This window comes from Hypomesus transpacificus, unplaced genomic scaffold, assembly GCF_021917145.1.
Source record: "Hypomesus transpacificus isolate Combined female unplaced genomic scaffold, fHypTra1 scaffold_27, whole genome shotgun sequence".
Classification (NCBI taxonomy): domain Eukaryota; kingdom Metazoa; phylum Chordata; class Actinopteri; order Osmeriformes; family Osmeridae; genus Hypomesus; species Hypomesus transpacificus.
This window is the reverse complement of record NW_025813796.1, coordinates 2658455-2679070: the sequence shown is the minus strand read 5'-3', so window position 1 is coordinate 2679070 and position 20616 is coordinate 2658455. Positions and strand designations below refer to the sequence as shown.

The window sequence follows — 20616 nt, the reverse complement described above, 5'->3', positions numbered from 1 at the left end:
AATCAATGAGCATCAAAAGGAATAAGGGGCTAATCAGAATGTAACAGATACCATACCTTTAACTAACCAAAATACCCAACTCAGCATCTGAATAAATATAGGTATATGTTACAAAGACAGAAATATGTGAGTCTTCCCATATGAGAGGCTGGCCCGTTACCATCCACAATGACAAGACTGTAACTCCCCTCGTAACCTGACAACTCATACTGAATTGGATGTCACTACCATAACGCATTCTCTAAAACCAAACAAAACTATGATAGTGAGTTGGCAGGTTCAAAGATGTTCAGGTTTGTCCTGTTGAAGGACGGGTTGCCAGGCTTAGAAATAGCTAAAGCTATGCTTAGACTTCAGCCAGTGTAATCTTATCACTGTGGGGCCAACAGTGATGTACCGAATATTATCATTAGGAAATTAAATAAAAATCTGAAAGAATACAGTTCATTAGATCTGGTTTTCATTGTACATAAAATATTAACAACAAAGGCACATCTTCACCTGAGATCTTTGAGCATGATAATTGGCAATGCTCTGTAATAAGCCCTACATCCCAAATATGGATTATTTAACTCAAAAGCAGGTGATTCTCAAGCTCCGTCATTCGACTGGTTTGAGCCTTACAAATGAAACATAAGCATTAAACATATAGACACGTTGATTATGTTTGTTTGTATTTGTGTGTGCATGCGTGCATGCAAGTGCACATGCTAATATGTGTGCACATGCTTGTGTACGTGCATAGGTATTTCATGTGTGTGTGTTTGTGTTTAGCCAGGAGGTACGCGAGGTTCTATTTTCAGTGAGAGCTCATATAGAGTATCCTCATCCATCACCAGCGTCTTGTCCAGTAGAAACTGAGTCACCTGAAAAAGGGCAATGAGAGAAAACAAGAGAGGGATGGAGAGAGAGTCAAAGAGGGAGAGTGTGATGAAAGGTAATTAATGGATGAGTGCTACATGACTGGGTATCTGTCACGATACTTTACAAGTGTAACCACGCTGTTTCTCTCAGGTGTCTAGGGCAGAGATCTCACCTTGGGTTGGTGCTCTATCCTGTAGGGAGCCTGCTGGAACTGACGGATCTCTCTAATGATGTGAGAAATCTGGAAAAGAGTGAGAGATGAAAGATATGTGAGAAAGAGAAAGACTATTATTGTTTTAACATTGCCACTTTGGGCACATTCATAGCTCTAAATGGGTTTCAACTTAACATGGATAAATGACTTTAAGAACTGATGTGCAGTACAGAGCAATAGGAACTTCACAAGCCATTAAACCTCCTTTATTTTTATTACCATCCTCATCTTGGAGAAATTGACCAGTCCTTCCTCAGTGAAGTTGGGTGTTCCCTCCTCTATGAAGGCCAGGTCTGTCAGATACATCCCCAGGTAGGGCACACATGGAGGATTACAACTGCACGCACAATCCATAAGCAGTTGTTACCAATCAATGTTACAAGACAGATTTCCAGATACAAAATGCCTGATTATCTTCATTTAAGTTTGTCAGGGGTCATATTCTCACTTCTTCAAAGTTTCTCTTAGGTTCTTGAATCTTCCTTCAGATGACACCGTTTTTTGTAGCCTGTCCATCAGTGCCTTGGTCTAAAAATGATCCACACAAAAAGTGATGAAGAAAAGCGAATAAATACAAACATACCATGACGTAAGTAAAAAAGTTTAAAGTGGTCATTGACAGTTTTTTTTCTGTATTTCACACTGTTCCTCAAGGTCTCCGAATAGGGTATGTAACATTGGTTGGTCTGAAAATGGCCCGGGTGCTGTTCTATGCCCCCTGATGAATCCTGTGAAATAGCCCCAGATTGAAACGCTAGGTTTCCTCCTTTTATGGTATGCTCATGAATATAGCAGAGCTGCGCACTGATTGGCTGGTTTACAACGAGCAAAGATGCGGATCAAAGAAGCAACATGGCCAACAGCACTCACTGAAACATCGAAGGTGGAGACTTGAAATAAAAACACAAAAATAAATCTATTGTGTCTACACAACACTGTTTTCAAAAGATTGACTAGATATCATTTGAAATGATAACGTTAGTTGTTTCCACTTCTGTTGTTGAAGGAAACGGGATCAACTTAGGTAGGTAACATTAGCACTAAGGCTTAGCAAACAAACGTGATTCAACTCAGCTTCAGTTAGCTATCTTGTTGAAAAATAGATCTAGACAAACATGCATCTTGAATTGTAGATTTACATGACAACACAGGTTATTTATTTGAATGAAACACAGTCAGGAACATGAAATAACGTTAGCCCCATTGCCAATAAACTAAATCATCACACATTCTACCAATGCAAGATACAGGCAGAATACGTTATCATTGCTAATAACTCTTAGCGACAACATCATACTCTAGTTTGCGGTTGTGATGAACATAAGGTCAGAACAGCACCTCTTTTCAGAAACAGCTTCATAGCAAATCCTGCTTCATACTGTCCCAGGTTTTCAAAACTGTCTTCTGTGAAATGGCTTGAGTAAATGTGTAATTGAGGGTCGAACTGCACAGGGATCTTATCATAGACAAACATCACAGCCTGTCGAGTGTTTGGTTCCTTAGGAAGACTCTGAAAAGTGTCAGCATTCCCTGTACAGCCTGGAACACTGCATTTACGATGGTCCATTTTCAATATCCTTTGAAAAATGCCAAACTTTCTCCTTTGTAATTCCCATCGAAGTACACAGAGCAGCCCGCAGCTAAACTAGAGTCTGAGATCTTGGGCCAGAACACCAGAGGACTGGTTTGTATGTAAATGTTGGGGCGTGACAAAGGTGATGCTACATTTGTGAAGAAAGTTTCAAGTTGTGAGATTTGGATAGGAAAGAGGTGTCAATGGATTTTGAGGTTCACTGTATGTCCATTTTACCCACCGAACTGTCGTTATTCAACTATGACAAGGTCGGTTTTGCAATCAATGACTCCTTTAAGGATATGTCCCTTACCTGTTTGCAGACCTTGGCCCATGTCTTTTTTAGCCTGTAGATGGCGCTGCGGTTGAGAGCAGAGGTGATCTCCAGGACTCCATTGTAGTTGTTGAGGCAGCGGCAGATATCGGCCACAGCCAGCCACTTCTCTATGGAGCTGGCTCTGGAACCAACGTCTGTGTGAGTCATGATCTGAGATGCTACAAGGTTACTCATCTAAAGCAGAGAAAGAGGAGAGAGGGAGACAAAGAAAGAGCGGGAGGGAGAAAGACATAGAGGGAAAAAAGAGAGGGAGAAAAGAGAGTGAAAGAATGAGGAAAGGGAGAGCGAAAAGAGAGAAAGTGTGTGAGAGAGAGAGAGTAAGACAGTGAGAGGGTTTAGAGGTAAAAAAAACATTCTGGGATGAGGTTTTGTTGATCATTTTTGCGTGTTGACTCAGACAACTATTTCTTGAAAGTGGAGCTTACATCGTTGAAGTGCTGGCTGGTCTTCATAATGTAGGGAGTCCTCTCGGTCTTATCCACCTTCATCCAGCCCTGGCCCAAGAACTCCCTGGTGGACAGGGCGCACACAGTGCCACAAATCAGGATGTTATGTGGCCTTAGGAACAGATGCACTTGTTACCAATGACTTGTATCACTCAACACAATGACGTGGAAATGAGCGGATTGTGGGGACGTGTCCTAAAGGAGGGATGGAGAGAGAGATATAGGGAGGGAGAAAGGAATCGAGGAAGGGAGTGAGGGAGAGGGGTGAATGAAGGGAGAGAGGGGTGGAGGGAGTTGGTCCTCACTCGTAGGGGATACTCCTGAAAACGATGTGGTCCAGAAGGGTGATCTGTTCAGCCAGCTCCATGGCTGACAGAGACTCAAAACACTCTGCCTTAGGACATTCCGCCTTCAAACACACACACACACACACACGCACACACGCACACACACACACACACACACACAGATCAAACACACACACACAGTGACCACAAAAATCCCATGTTGATACATACTCCACACAAATAGGTATAGCTGTTGAGAGCTGATATGCAAGGACCAAAACATGGACTGACACAGTATTCTACTCTGTCTAGAAAGGAGTGGGGTAGAGACTGTACCACAATACAGAGTGAGCAACTTTGTACGACTGGTGTTACTGTCTAGGGAGAGTCAGTGATCATAGACGCGTAACATCTTACCAAGATGAAGTGGAGCAGAGGACAGCTTTTCTGTGTCCATCAGGAGACAAATAATATCAGAGTTGAGAAACTCCTTACACATGATTGTCACTGTCAATCTACAGCCTTCTAGTAGTGTATGTCATTGAATTTCTTAAAGGTTCAGAGAGTAGGTCTGTGAGGGGCTCGGCCATCAAATAAGGACATGAATACTTACCATTTGTAGAATGTCCTCTATCTTTAGCTGTGCATCATCTTGTTCATCTTGAGAAAGAGCGCTGGGAAGAAAAACAAATACCAATAAATGTTTTTTTTCTCCAGAATCCATGTAAATCCAGATATCCACGTGTGAGTGTGTGCCTGTGAGTATTTGTGTGAGTGTAAACGTGTGTCCGTGTGTGTGTCTCTGCATGTGTGTGTCCATGTTTGTCTGTGTACTTTAATATGTTGCCAGTGGCTTTCCTCTCCTGTGGCAGCAGGTCAGGATCTCGTAGCACCTCCTCCAGCAGACCGACCACACCCATTTTCAGCTCTCCGTTCATCTCAAAGTCCTGAACAGGGTGCCATGCACACACACATCACCCACACACACGTGCACCACCCAAATGCACAAAACACCCAAACACACAGAAACACACACACACACGAAGGAAAATGTTATCTGTGGTTTTGACCTCTGTAAAAAAGCACAACAATCTCTGGATCTCTCTGTCTCCAATCTCTTTCAGCACACAGTAAAGTACCCAGCAGAGGCCAACAACAGCCAGGGATGGAGGGCTTTCACTAACCTCAGGAACCCAGACTTTCTCCCACAGGGACACTATCACTATGCTATGCAGACAAGGAGAAGTTTTCCATCTGTGGTATTAGCAAAAAGCACTGAGCAACATTGTTACATGCCATCCTGCTGTGAACCTTGCGAGGTCTCCTTGCGAGGTACCTCGAGGCATGTTCTGTCTTCTGTATGTGCTGCAGGTGTTTCGCTAAAGAGCGTGTCTGTGATCTGTCCTGGCTGCCCTACACAAAACCCACACACACAAACAAACACGCACACGTACACACACAAACCTACGTAGGAGCTAAAAAGATCAGGTCCCAAACACACGCCCTTGCTCTGACAGAGGAGTTGAAGCGGGCAGGAGCCCCAGGCTGGGTGACATTTCAACAGACATCAAAGCTGGGAGCAGACACAGGCCAAGCACAGAGCAGGTCTGACAGGAGGAAGGGGGAAGGAGACAGGCTAGGGGGGTGGGGGGGCAGACCGAGAAGAAAAGTCGATTAAGAGGAAGGAAGAGGGATACTGGGGGAGTGTCAAACACTATAAGCCCATGAATGCAGCAGGGATAGTGGCTGTCTGGGTGTACACACACGCGCACACACACACACAGACCTGCGAGTGCTTGGAGACCCAGTGACGCAGCACGTTGAGGACACGGTTAGTTGCGGCCCGGCGAATGATGAACTCTTTGTCGCAGGTCTTCTCATTGTTGGTGAAACCTAGAGGAGAGATATTGGGGAAAGAGGATGATTCATCGCCTCACTGTAAGATCACTACTGATAACACTGCCCCTCCCTTCCCCTGCATTATACCTGGACACTAGCTACAGTAACGGAGTGGTGTAAACCTGTATGTAAACAGGTCTACTGTATGAACTGGCACTGGGTGACAAGTGGGTCACTCCTTGTTAGTAATCAAGGAGTCAGGTGGCTGAGCAATTAGGGAATCGGGCTAGTAATCAGAAGGTTGCCTGTTCAATTCCTGGCCGTGCCAAATGACGTTGTGTCCTTGGGCAAAGCACTTCAGGGGAATGTCCCTGTACTTACTGGAAGTCGCTCTGAATAAGAGCTTCTGCTAAATGACTAAATGTAATGTAAATGTACTAGGGTTGGTTACCCTGAGAGCTGCTGTGACCCGCTGCTGCTGTGGCGATGGCGAAGGCTGAGGCCGGTGACATTGTGCAGCGTGGGTTCTCCCCGGATTGCACTGCAGATGCACACAGACAGGTAGGTTAGTGAGTGATTGACTGGGTGTGGTTAAGTGAGTGAGTATGCTTGGGTGAGTGAGGGAGAGTGGGTGGTTGAGTGAGTGAGTGATTGAATGAACACATTGGAGAGTTAATGTGAGTGAGTGAGTAATTGAGTGAGCAACTGAATGAGTGTGGTGTTTGTGTGAACGTGCTTCTGTGCGAGCGCGTGTGTCATGCCCACCTCCTGCCTGTCGGTAGCGGAGATGTCTGGGCGTGGAGGGCGAGCGACAGGGAGACATGTCTCCTGGTTCACTGGTGGTTGGAGTCTCAGGGATGAACTTGTCCAGAGACACAGTCTCCAGAACCGCTGATAGAAACAACAGAGAAAGTAAGTTCCACATTCCAATAACAGGGAACTAGTGTGAACTAGTGCACGTTGAATAATCATGGTAGAATAGCCACTACCCTATAATGATTGAATCCTGGTGTGACACCAAGTGCCTGGTGTTAGCCAATGAGAAGCCACAATGGATGTGAGAGCCGAGTGAGAGCTCTCCACTTTTTGAAAGACGTAATTTCCCTCTAATTTCCCTCTTAGGAAATGGAGGAGCTCTATTTATCTCTCCATCTCTCTCCTCTCCACTCATCTCCCCTTTTCCTCTATTCCTCTCCTCTCTACTCCTCTCATCTCCCTTTCCCCTTTCTCTCCCCTCGCCTGTCCTCTCCTCTAGTCTCCCAGGTGTTGACGTAGAAGACGAACACTGTTTACCAGTGTGCAGGCTGTTAGACTGGCCAGATGGTGACGGTGGCCCTAAAGGGTCAAGCAGAGCATCTGATTTGAGAGAGAGATTATTTTCCTAGAGGGTAATAATGACCCAATTATGTCTCTGTCTCACTGGTCTTGTTCAGATGACGGGCCAATGTGAGCTTATTCTGTCACACTGGACTATAACACTCGTAAATAAATGCAGGAACACTGTCTGCTGGAGCAACAAGACAGTATAGAGGGGACTCGATGGCGCATTTCAACTTTGCTTGTAGAATTATCTAAATGATTGTGTTGTACAGTAGACTGTCCACATTTAATTCGATTTATACTGAAAATACAAAATTGATAGTTGCTGACACTATACAGACAGATGTCTGAATTCTCCACAAAGCCAATGTAGCAATATTACACCAACCAAATGAACATAAATAAGTTATTTAAATAGTGAATGGGTGGGACTGCACATGCGTGCACACAGCTGTGTGGCTGACTGTGTGAATCATATTTGTGTGTGTATTTGTTTGTGTGTGTGTGAGTGTGTGTGTGCATGAGCACCAGCTTTACCCCTGCGAATGCTGCGTCTCAGCTTCCCACAGAAGGCGTCAATACGCGGAAGCTCTCCCCCTCCGTCCTCCCCACTGGCAGGGCTGGGCTCTGGGGAGCTTGGACCACGGCTGAGGTCCATGGGGGCTTTGGTGGATGTGGGGGGTGGAGAGGACATCCCCTGGGTCTGGGGGAGGCTGGGGGAGCGGGTGGTGGTGGGAGGAGGGGAGGACAAGCCAGACGGTGGCTTGGTGGAGGTTGGCGGCGGGGAGGAGATAGAGGGGCAGTGGCTGGAGGTGGGGGAGTTGGCGGCAGAGGAGGAGGGGGTGGTTGATAGGTCCAGGGCCCCCACCTTAGTGCCAACTGGGGAGCTGAGTGAGAGTTTGCGGGAGTGGACGGGTGAGGAGGTGCGAGAGGGGATGGAGAGAGGAGGAGGAGAGGAGAACTTGCGACACAGACGAGGGGATTTGTTGTTGAGGTGGTCGCCCCCCCACGTTCCCTGGTTGGTGGCAAAGAACAGTTCCAAAGATCTGAAAGGAGGGAGAAAAGGAGGTGAGGGATGGAGAAAAGAGAGAAAAGAGAGACTTAATATTCCTTAGACTTAGAAGTACAAGCAACTTCCAAACAAATCCAACAAAATGTATCTATAAAATCTCATTTAGGAAAATGGTTTGGGTGGGTTTATGAGGGGTGTAGATGCTTAAGAAATATCAGAGGGTGGTGAAGAGGTGGACTTTGGGAGAGTGGTTACTTGGACTGATCCATGGCAAGCCGTGTGATCTTCAAGCTGTAGTCAGGACAGAGGGCTGTGATGGAAAGACGGTCGGATGAGTGGTACTGAACCCTGAGAATGAGGAGGACAGGAAGATGGGGGAGGCAGATGAATGAAGGATGAGGATGAGGGTTGGGGAAGAAGGGAGGTTGTGATGAGGGGAGAATATATATATATATGGAAGGTGGAATTAGCGAAAGACTGAAGTCATGCATGTGTCTGTTTTATGAGAAAGGAGAAAAAAAGCTTTGGATGGAGATAATGATGAATGAGTGGGCCCACATATCGAACACTGACAAGTTGTTTCAGACAAGTAGAAAGCATGTCTATGTGTGAGTGAATATGTATGTACGGTATTTTATGTGCACCTTGTGTGTTTGTGTTTGTGTAGTAGTTAGGAGTGTGGACTATTTGCGTGTGTGACTGTGTGCATGTGCGAAGCACCCATACCTAACGGGTATAGAGGTGAAGGGCTTCTTGTAGATGTCGGACAGCTTGTCCATGACCACGGCGGCCGTGGTGAAGATCCGGTAGGTGTGCAGGAAGGTGTTAAGGAAGTCGATGGACAGAAAGCGCAGGTCAGTCAGCCTCTCCAGAAGGCGCTCTACACTGGCGTAGCGTATCTGGGGGACCTTGCAGGAGTTGAGGGTCTTGCTGAAGCAAATGTCGACGTCGTCTTTGTGAAGCCTGGCATCCGACCTGGAGAGGTGGCAGGTTAGACATGGGGAGGACCAGATGAGTAAAGACCATACGTGATTGGCTCATTGAAAATCAAAAGTCTGGGGACCCAATGATGGACATCATTGGTGTGAAAAACAACTGACAAACCAGTTGCAGAGAATCAGTGTAAACTGTGTGCAATCGTGTGCTTTGGCATCCAATATTGTCTCTTACTTGATCATGTGTGGCACAGTGACTTTGGAGTTCTCCTCAAACACACTTGTCATCAGGCCATTGCAGCGGATATTGTCGATACACTACAGAGAGATAGAGGGATAGAGAGCGAGAGAGGTAGCCAGAGAGAACGAGATGTGCAGAGTGAGAGGCTGACCATGTTTCCTTTTCCTATTTTGGTTCACCAAGTGGTTTATGTAGTTCACAAAGTCCAAGGAAAGACCCACCTGGCTGATGTCACTGGTCCATGCAGCTTTTTCCTGCCGGGAGGGGGCCAATAGGACGACGGAGAAGGCGGGACTATCAGGGGGCTCCACTACTATCTTGAACTCCAGGTGGTTAAAGCCCTGTCCAGCAGCATTGTCTACAAGTAGCAGGAGATGCCAGAGACCAATTGCAGTTTGGTTTACCTAAGGTCCAGTAAAAGAAAGACTACAAGCCAGATCCCAACTAAACCATGACAGTTTTTATTCAAGTATCTACTGATACTCACAGTCCTCATCGTTGGCGTCCAGCTCCTCGATGAGAGTGCACTCTATCAGAGATAATGCACCGCCCTGCTACAGGGGGTGGACGTTGAACATCAGAGGTTAGAAACGATGTCATGTGCTTTATTGAGCTCTTCGTTTTGTAAGCAAAACGCTTTGATGTTTGTCAAATGTGAGTGTGTATGTCAGTGTGTCTGTGTGTTTGTATGTGTTTGCATGTCCTGCAGGACTGACCTTGAGCAGGTGAAGCTTTCCCCCAGAGGTGCGGGTGCAAATGAGGAAGTGTTTGGTAAACAGGAAGCATTGTCGTTCCCCTTCCTTCCTGAGTGACAGGGATACTAAGCGCACCTTACTGAGCATGCCTCGTTCACTGCTGGATGGCAACTGGATAAGAGAGCCTGCCGAAGTAGAGGACAGAGAGACAATATGATAATTTTCTTGGCTGTTTGTTGAATGCATTTGTTTCTCTGTGTGTGTGACTGTTTGTATATAAGTGTGTGTATGTGTGAGAACAGTTGACCTTGTCTGACGAAGGTCTGGCTGGTGTCCAATAGTATGTCACAGCCCTCTACAATCATCCTTTCTATGGCCAGGTTCTTGCGAATATTCTCTGTGTCGCTCACCTCATCATGCATCATCCTGACAACATGACAGCCCATGTCATCATCTTCATCATCATTGTTTTGCCTCTTGCTTATCCCTCGTTACCCATAAATATACTTAACTGTACCCCGAACCCCGGGAAACACACTCACTTTGACAACTCCTCCAGTTTAGATTTGGCAAACTCCAGGCTCTTGCGCTCCACGTGCTCGTGGGGTGTGTGTGCCATTAGCTCATGAAGGGTGATGATATAGCGAGGGATCTGAAATGTAAATAAACACACACACACACAAATATAAACATTTGACACACTCAAAGTCCAACCAAACTTACAGCACAACTATTTTTTAAAGATGTTCAATAGGGTCTGAAGTCAGAGTTGGCATTGTGGGTGTGGGACACAGAATGCATGTGCACATGTTGGTGTGTGTAAATGTGTACGTCACCTGGAACATGGGGTAGGTAAGGAAAGTCTCCAGCATGCGGCCCTCACAGGCAGCATTGGCCTCATACTGCTTCAGGAGCTTGTCAAAGTCCCGGTTCTGCTTACAGTTGGCCAGCACCTGTAGGCTATACTGGTGGTTTCTTACAAACTCCTGGTAGATGTTCAGCATAGGGAGCAGGATGTCGAACAGGTCCGCTGAAAACGTAACAGCCAGAGACACCTATCAGCCAGAGACATCCCAACCGGACACTATACATACATTGAATTGACCATGATACAAGGATAAAAGTGTAGTTTAGGTACAAAAGGTACACAATCTTGGTACAAAGATTCCAAATGTAATCACCTACCTAACACAAGAGTGGGCCAGTTGGCTATCCGTGCCTTGAGACCCTGGTGAAAGATCTCATGCAGAAACATGATGGTCTCACTGGGGAAAGACAATAAGGCACCAAGAATGGATGGAGTAATAGCCTCAACTTAATTGTCATCCCAGAGTATGTGTGAGTGTGTGTGTGTAATTGTTGTACCTGTTGAGGAATATGCTGCTGACGTCATCATGGCTAATGGGGGGTTTCTTTGAGCTGGCCGCCATACGTAGCGGCCGCAGGAAACAGTTGACCAGGATGGACAGCTGGTGGACGTACTCCGTCTCCGCCTCCACCATGTTGAAGACGATCTGGTTCCTCTTTCTCATGCTCTCGGCATGGGGCGAGGAGATGTAGTCCTGGACAATGATCTTCCACTTCCTCCGGCACAGCCATCCACGCATAAAGCTCTGGACCTGCAGGTTCAGAAGACACACAAAAACACAGACACACAGAGCTTAACACATACATTACTTTAGCTGGTGGCAATAGAGAGACGTGAATTGGCAATAGACGGTTACAGGTGGGTTGTTGTAAAACATCCTGGGGATTGGTTTGTGGCTAGCTACACTACCCTGTGTCCTTCCAGTGCCCTATCAGTTTCAAATACCTTTTTGATCTTCTTAATATCTGGGTCCTCTTCCTCCTGGTTTAGCTGGAAAGGCAACATCCTCTCCTTGGCTTTGTTTAACACTACAATCTGGGAAAATAGTAGTCAGTGTGTTCACAGTCTACATTGAGCTGACGGGACGGAAGACCTTTGAAAGCATGAAAGCAAGTGTGTTATGTGAGTGTAAGTGTGTGCGAGTGTACCTCCGCTTTCAGCCTCTCTATCTCTGTGTCTTGGTCCTCAAGCTGGGTGCGTAGCTGATTGGCTGCTACCTTTTCTGTCTCCATGATCTGGACCAGGTGGATGTACTTCTGCATCAGCACCTCACGCTCGATGATGATGTCAGAGTAACTGGGGGGGGGGGGGGAAGGTGTGTATACTGGCATTCAAATCAATCATGAAGCAAAAAGAACACAGTGTTATTACAACGCCAGGTTACAGTCTGCCTCCGTGACCCATAGAAACCTCCAAAGATCATCATCAAAGCAATGCTTTTTTTAGGTCAAAGTATATGATCTATGACAAATTAGTACAGTACAGAGATAAAGGGGGGGAAAAAACAAAGGGAAGAGGGTAGAGCCAGAGGAGGAGTGTGTAGGACAGGAGAAAGGGAAAAAAAGAAAAATAGGCTCTGAGTGGCAAGACCAGGGTTGTGATGCAATCACTGTAGCTGTACAGCACCAGAGTGTGACCTAAATGTGAAACGCTCCAAGCAGAGTGCACGCACACAGACAAATGCACGCACCCTCTCCTTCCAACACCACACACACATACCAAAAACAGATGGTGAACATGTGTGGCGGTGGTGGGGGGGAGGTGGTAGAGGGTAGAGTGAGGACACAATTACTGCATCTTAGACTGCAGCACACTGAAAGATAGACCATGTACAACAGCCCAGAATCCCAAACGCACACCTCCTTCTCATCCCATTTCCCCATCCCCCCTTGCTTGGCGACGGAGAGAAAACTAGCGGGGCAAACAGAGCGAAACTGTACTAAAAAGATCATTAGGAGAGGCGTGGGGGATGGAAAAAGAGGGGGAAAGAAAGGGAAAGAGAAGGAAAGAGAGGGAAAGCGAGGGGGATGGAGAGTGATGGAGAGAGAAAGAACAGTCCACTGACTGAAGCCCTCACCTTGCCTGTTGGATACACTCCACCCATTTGTTGCAGTCAGACTCCTCCTCCGTCCGCAGCTCCAGCGGCTTCTGTCCATCATGGCCAAAGACGACCAGGAAGTAGTGCTGCTAGACGGGAAACGGAAATTACAATCACAATTACAGGCAACCCACAGCGTTCAATGACTCGACAAACCTCAACTGCTACCTGGCTGTCTTGCACTATGTGCCTCCATCCCACTGCCGAAGGTACGCTCGCCAGTATGACATTCCAGGCTGTAGTGACCCCTTCAACTTAACTCAAACACTTCTAAATGATGTAATTAAGTGGCTTCCATGTTCTGCTTCAGTGTGCAAACACAATATATTTATATACTGTACATCAGTGAAGCATTCATCAAGGTTCATTGTACAAATGGAACACAGACACTTCCAAACATAAACAACCCACACCCCCGTCCAACACAAACCTCCTCCACATCATATGTCGATGATGTCCACACACATGTCTTCTTTGAGGGGGTTAATTTAAGGGCAGTTCTAAGGGCATATGTGAAGTGCTCTGTTACATTTCTTGTAAAAAGAGCTACAGAAATCTAATTTGATTCGAATTAACACAACAGAATCCAATTTTTCCCTCAGCATTTACAGCTCAACCTTCACATTAAATACGGAGTATAACTGTCTTTAAGAGAGAACGGATATATAACATTCTTGGATGTTTTGCATCTGTGCAGGATGGCCCCTGAGGACTGTTTCACATAAATTACTCTTTTGGTTTTTGATGACCTAGACAAAAAACTGCAACAGAGAGAAAACAGCTTATGGGCCGTGAAATGACCATGGTCTTTATGGGGTCTGTGAACGATGTGCAACAGTAATGTGATTTATGAGTTTAGGATCGCTTCTTCATATAGCCCGACTAGTGCAGAACCCGTTTGACCGAAATATTTTTGTGATCTGTCAAACAGTGTAGGCCTTGGGTGGGGAGTCTCGAAAGAACACCACAGGTTCCATAATTTAGAGCAGCTTATAACATGGCAACAAAAGCGTTTATATTTATTTATTGCAAACCGCTTTTCCAAACAATTTCACACTTGCACTGCACGTCCTTGGGTCCTGAGCGCCTGCCAAATTTTTGTGCCTGGTTCACGGGCACTGCACCGATTCTGTAACCTGATGATTCGGGCCTGTTCCTTGGTCGGTTGTTGGTATCGAAACAAGCCGAGTACAGGACCAGAACCATATTCCTACCACTTTAGCCTCCTCAGTCGGTTTCTTGAGGCATGGATTTTGCGAGCCGCAAACAGGCATACGACAGAAACAATGCTTTTATGAATTTAGTTTCCTTGGTCAGTTATGCATTCCAGAAAATACAAGACATTTTTTCAGCACTACATAGCACAAAGGGAAAAAATCCATATGCTTATAAATTGCTTTTATAATGTGCATAAGTGACTAGATGATGTGGAGACTAGATGATGTGGAGGTTGAATAAGTACTTTCTTTTGTTTCAATTGTGATCTGAGAAATGTAGGTACCAAAGCCACTGAGAATAACTGTCGTCACCAGCTGCATCATAGCCACTGCACTAACTATAATTCCAGTAATTTGTGTGTGTCACCAACATCTTACTCAATGACATCTTAATCAGGTTAACTTATGAATAGAGCCTGACGTTCTCCAGTAAGACACAGTAAGACATCAATTCAACAATTGAAACCAAGAGGAAGAGAGATTAGGATACATTTTGGACAAATCCCTCCCATAACTTAACCTTTTCTAACTGTGTGTACAATTGTTCAACCCTCAATCCATCCTGATTCATGCAACAACATCAAAATTACCATACGGCTTGTAGAGAATAAATTGACAATTGACTATACTGGTAATACTGAAAATTTTCCCTTTGAGGGTAACTCAGGGAGATAAGTCTGTGTGAGGAAGCTGATGCAGCAACGATAAGCAGTTGAGAGACACTAGCTTGCGTGTGCAGGACGAAGACCAGAGAGAGGCTTAAAGGCTTGTTCGTGTTTTCATTTTTTGTGTGTCTCCGTTTGTGCATTCCACATACATGTACAAGAACGTATCCACTCTCTGTGTGGATGTGGATGTGCATGCTTGTGGTTATGTATGTGTACTTTAAAAGTGTGTGTTTGTGTGTGTGTGGAGGACTGGGAGGAGGGGGAGCTTACATAACCATCAGGGCTGTGCAGTTCCTTGTAGCTGCTAATGCGGCTTGCCTGGCCGCAGGCCTGTTTTAAGCTGAGGGATAACAATGAGAGAGAGAGGGAGAGAGAGACAGAGACAGAAAGACAGAAAGAGAGAGAGAGAGAAAGAGAGAGAGAGAGAGAGAGAGAGAGAGAGAGAGAGAGAGAGAGAGAGAGAGAGAGAGAGAGAGAGAAAGAAAGAGAGAGATAGACCTTCCAGCCCTGGCTTTCCCAAAACACACTGGTTTATCTCTACGGCATATAAACAAAATGATATCCTATGAATCTTAACCAGCATTCTCGAGGTTAAAATCAGACCCCCAAAACAACACAACAGGTGTTCCTGTCACACACAGCATCATGCTAACACTATCTAGACATTTGACTCCCTTTAAAAAAAGAATTGGTGCCTTATGACGAAGGATCTGAGAGGGATTTCTGTATTAGTGTTGCCAACATATACGGTTGATCAGGCTCCCCCCTCTGTTCCTCTGCTCAGCGTTTGAAGATAGAACAACAAATTCAGCTCACTGTCAGCTGAGCTGGTGCTGCTCACAGAGAGGCACCAAAGTCTAATTGGATGACTGACCCTCTGGCGGAGCTAAGACTTTAACTCTCTCTACAATTTTCACTTTTTGAAATAGTGTAATTGTCTTTTTCTTTCTTTCTTTACAGTGTATATGAACACACACACACACTCACATCCCCACCCTCCACACACACACACACACCAGCCTTACGCCCCCTACACACAAACACACGCCACCCACCCTGCCCCACCACACACACACGCACACTCAAAGTATTGCTCAGGTCAGTAATACTGTGGAAGGGACAGCTCTGTAGACTTGGTATTCAGACAGGGTCCTGGGGCAAAAAAGAACCAGTCAAGGCTGCTATTCTTAGACAAGCAAAACAGCATCTAAGAGCACCGACAACCTTATACAGTCAGTCAGACATAAACACACACACACATAGACATCACACACACACACCACACACACCATGCCACACACACACTTAAGAAATGGGACTATCTCCTGATAAAGGCCCTTGAAATTTCGAGCATTGATATCCTTGCATGATTTACGTGTCCCTGTTTGCACTGACCCATCTCCTGATAGAGTTCATCTTTAAAGCTCAGATATTGTCTTTCTCCCTGTTTCCCGTGCTCTCTCCCTTTCTGTTTCCTACGTACAAGATTCACTTACACTCACATTCCTCTGCCCGTCTCCTTTTCTCGCTGGCTCTGTCGACTTCAAATTCTAAAACAGCCCCCTGTGCAGTTCCACTGCCCCCCCGACCCTCCCCCCCCACACACACACAGTATCCTTTCCCTGCCTTCTCCATCTCCAACTGTCACAGTGGCTCTGAAAAGTGCAATGAACCGTGCGTGCACGGGAGCAGACACCGTAGCTTTTAAAGGCCACCCAACCTTTAGAAACATCCCCCTCCATCCTCACCGCACTATCCACTACTGTCAATCAGGTCCCCAGCCCCCACGAACACACATCATCAGCTCTCATATCTAGAGTCAGCACTTCTCCCCTTGCCCCCCACCACAATACACACACACACATACACACACTTTCATCAATAGTCTTTATCCACCTACTTTCTCACTCCCACTGTCATCTTCCTGTTTTTCCTTCTCTCTATCTCTCTCTCTCTCTCTCTCTCTCTCTCTCTCTCTCTCTCTCTCTCTCTCTCTCTCTCTCTCTCTCTCTCTCTCTCTCCCTCTCTCTGACTGAACTTGTGGACTGCCTTGCATAACATTTCTTGAAAAGGGCTGCTGTGTGTGTTTTAAAACTGCACCACTTCAGCCAACAACCCCACCGTCTCCATGGAAACAGATCAATCGGTGTTCCTGCCACACGGTTAAGTAGCCTATAGCAGGCAGGTGCATTAGCATAAATAACTTTTCTTTATCAGAGACCAACCTAAAGTAGGTTATCTAAGAAGCGGCAATGCCTAGGTACAGCAGTGTTTCACTCATATCTGCTGGAGTAGCATGCGCAAGATCCCCCTTGATTCTCACCCCGAGTCCTCATGCCACATCTCTCCTGTTAACCCTTTCCCACTTCTGCCTTCTCCACCAAATGGTTCATAATTTAGATGTATTTGTCTTAAGCTCTCGACAACAGTTTGGGATCCTTTTGAGGACACACACACGTGCACCACAATGCAAAATCGTATGTGAAACATTGCATCCCAAATTGCAGTTGTATGCAGATCAATCTCCTCTCCCTCGAGGATCACACAAGAGCTTGGGCTTTCGCACGGAACCTTCTGTGACGGTCGGACCCCAAATAGGCAGCGCAGGCAGCGCAGACCGAACGAGGCGACATGTCTCAGTTGTCATCCGCACCGGTGGTGAGGCCCGGCACCCATGCACACAGCCCCCACCTCAAAAAATCAGGAGGAGTTGTGTTCATGCATCATGTGACAGTTGGATCCTCTGAGGAGGGTTCTAGAGTAACTCCCTGGTTAAAGTTGTCTGAAGAAGTGAAAACAGCAGCAAATGAGAACGGATTACTGCTTTTTGCTTCAGGAGCAATTGTTTTATTTAGCATGCTTATCATTATGCATGTATTAGCCTAACACAATGACAAATAGATGGAGTTTCAATATTCATTAAAAGTAATTTAGTCTTCTGAATTTCAACCTGCAATGTTTCAATCTGCAATTGTTCATCAATAAGGAGGTTTTGCGAGAAGCTCTGTGAGCAGAGAGGCTATTTGAGGACATCAGTAGAACACTGATCAATCAATTTAGAACCATTGTCCCTGAGTGCTTTTAGGTTCTCTGATGTTTTGTTTTGCTAATTCCCATCTGTCTTTTAACTGTGTGTTTGAAGCAAATGAATCCTCTTTTTTCGTGGACTACTGACAGTCTACCACCGAACACACTACTGCATATTCATGTAAGCTGAACCTTCCATGTGAAGTTACCATGTTACCATCACTGCAGTATACTAGGGGGCAACTTATTGCTACACTTTGCAGAGGTTCAGGACTTAGCAGCATGGCATCTGTGCAGGTTACAAATCCTCCAACTGAAACCTTCCACTTTGATAGCACATTTCCCTTTGTTGTCTTGATAACTCTGTGACTGGCTACAAGGGGTTTGGCAGCCCAGCCAAAGGTAAACACAGCTGTCTGGGGAGCTAGCGAGAAAGACAAGCCCCTGGGCCTCTAATGTCATGTTGTCAGATGGCATGGGCAATGGCACTGTGCATCTGGCATAGGCGTGTGAGTGTATGACTGTGTCTGCATGAAACGGAGAGACAGAAAATTTGTCGAGGGCGGGAGACAGTAATGAAAGTAGGAGAAAAAGAGAAGAGAAAAAGAGAGGTGATTTGCAGTGACTTTACTTGAGTCTCTCAAAGTCATCGTTGTGACATCATACAGTAACACAGTGGGGGTTGTCATACACACTTAATAGGGTAACACCATATAGTAAAAGCCTACTGCGTACATTCAACCTGTTCAGCAGTGTACATCTCTTTTCAGCTGGTTGTGGTAGTGCAACACCAAAAACAACTATGTCCATTCTCCATTCTATGTTGTTCGAGTTTCAAGATTATTTATTGCCCTCTCAGAACAAAGAAACCTGGCGTGTAAGTGGCAAACAAAATGCAGGACTAAACACATAAAACATTAAATACATACCCACGCACGAACAACCCCCCCTCCCGCCCAACAATTAGTAGGCACACAGTCACATTAACACCATTGGCTGTCGGAGCCTCATACCCTTGTGGTCCGGGTGTTGATTGGACATGAAGACATGAAGCCAGGGGTCAATCACAGCCTCACAATCTGATTGAATGTGGCAACACATACTCCTGGTAATCTCTCATAGAGTTGATGTGCAGGAAAAATAACAAACTTGAACTTGAACATGTTGAGGTGACTTTGTTATAACAACAACAAAAAACATGCATACATACATGTGCTATACTACCCCAGACAACTGACGTGTCAAAAAAAAAGAGGCCTTAAAGCAACCCAAACTCTGTTTGAGGATTGTTGTTTCAGCACCAGTTGGTACCATGGGCATTTCTAGGATTCAAAGAAGGGGGGGGTTAGCCCCAAGGGGAGTGGTGTGTTTGCACGCGTAGCTTGCCGCAATTTTGGGAGGAACCCATTTGGGGCCGCGGATATCCATTGATTCAGACAGTTCATAGGTTCAATCAGAAAGAGTGTAACTTTGCTCTGTAGTTTTTTTTTTTTTTTTTTACAATAACAAATCAGTATAAAAAAAGGGGGGTGGGGCTAAACAAGGCCTAAGGACGCCCCTGGTACCCAGATCCACTGTGATTTCAGACACCACAGTTGAATGCTGCCTTAGTCAATCCTGGGGTGAGTTAGTTTTACACAGTGAAGTAGAAAGGAAGAAAAACTTTATTACATAAAATTGCTTTCAACCCAACATTGCAAGCATTCAAATACCTTTTTTAAGGGGGGGGAGCCTGATCAAGGCCATAATAAATGTAAAACTACTTTTAGCTGTATGTTGGCATGAGATGGAAAATTTGTGTTGGTTCAAGTTCCACTCGATCTGCAGGGTAGATGCATAAGTAACACTGTGTCTTGTTTGTGGAAATGACTGGCCAGCCAGCCTTCCTGTCAAGGTTCACTGCCACAAGTGTCAACAATATGTCTGAGGAGCCACTCAAACCTAATTTAAGATTTAAGATATGATATAGTAATGATATAGTAAAGAAGCTGGTATTATGCACCGGCCACGTATCTTGAAGTACCCACGGCCTTCCACCCAAAATCGCACTTTCTGTGCGTAATAATCCCCTTTCTGTGTGAGTAATCGCTTTAACACAAGATAACGGGGTACCTGCCTAAATTTGCCAAGTACTTTTCACGTAACCTATCCAAACCCTTTCGTTTCTTGAACTTCAATTTACCTGCTGCTTATCCGACGACTCCTTCCCGACTGATGATACTTTTGGCGCGGGGATCCTTTCACACGTGCACCCCTCGAGGAGGTATATTCCTGACGGCCGCGCGCTTTGATCGTTTTCGAAGTAGAAGAGAACATTCTGATAAAGAGCGAAGTATTTTTCGTTCCACCGACTGTTCTCCGTCGTCTTCTTGCTCAAGGAGCCACGCTTTGTGCCTTCTTTACGCGCGACCACGGACAGATACAGAGCGTGCCCCTCATTGTACCGCACGCTCTTCTGCATCTTCGGCCTATTATTAATAGTTACAAAAAGTGACGAGAGGCATCACACCTGTAAGATTTAGTCATATTTTGAAGAAGACTGTGGAGCACGATAGATAGCAGGAGCTTTGTATACGAGCGAGGTAATCCAAGCTTACCACAGACGCGCAAGGAAAAGTTGGAGTGTCCTAGCACGCTGCGCAGCGCACATCAGACTCCGACCCGCTGTCAGTAGAATGAGGTATTCATGATCATAACTTAATATCCAAATGCGTATCCCGTCGAAAATCTTAATTCGAAATTAAACAGGCCTACTTCAAATATTGAAACACAAATTTTAAAGCGCCAAACTAAAATAGATTCAGGGAACAGACGGTAAAAACAGAATCACGACCGAGATCAGCGTTAATCGGCTTTGACACCAACTTAAAGAGACAGGTCCCTCAGCACTGGCCTAGCCTACTGTCTGAATGCCCTGTCGCTGTGATGTGGATCTCTAGGCTCAGTACAATACACGCCGTGCGCGCTTCAACGGC

At 45.6% G+C, this 20616-nt stretch overlaps 1 protein-coding gene across 2 annotated transcripts; it reads right to left on the bottom strand.

The window, feature by feature from the left end:
* Window positions 1-470: 470 nt before the first annotated feature.
* Window positions 471-20524, bottom strand: rasgrf2a (Ras protein-specific guanine nucleotide-releasing factor 2a). 2 transcript variants are annotated; one of them, XM_047015014.1, is made up of 29 exons: window positions 19824-20524; window positions 12709-12818; window positions 11780-11927; window positions 11577-11666; window positions 11129-11382; window positions 10949-11028; window positions 10600-10793; window positions 10306-10415; window positions 10071-10189; window positions 9785-9948; window positions 9556-9622; window positions 9290-9426; window positions 9063-9145; window positions 8619-8867; window positions 8148-8240; window positions 7418-7926; window positions 6326-6451; window positions 6012-6101; window positions 5508-5614; window positions 4556-4668; window positions 4335-4395; window positions 4139-4168; window positions 3740-3843; window positions 3414-3498; window positions 2965-3162; window positions 1527-1606; window positions 1298-1415; window positions 1037-1105; window positions 471-866 (listed from the first exon to the last, which is right to left on the bottom strand). In XM_047015014.1, the coding sequence occupies exons 1-29, from the start codon at window positions 20100-20102 to the stop codon at window positions 771-773; spliced, it is 3963 nt and encodes a 1320-aa protein (XP_046870970.1). In that variant the 5' UTR covers window positions 20103-20524; the 3' UTR covers window positions 471-770. The 2 variants fall into 2 exon arrangements, with proteins under 2 accessions (XP_046870970.1, XP_046870971.1); XM_047015015.1 differs by lacking the exon at window positions 4139-4168 and having other exon boundaries at window positions 12709-12815.
* Window positions 20525-20616: the final 92 nt, after the last annotated feature.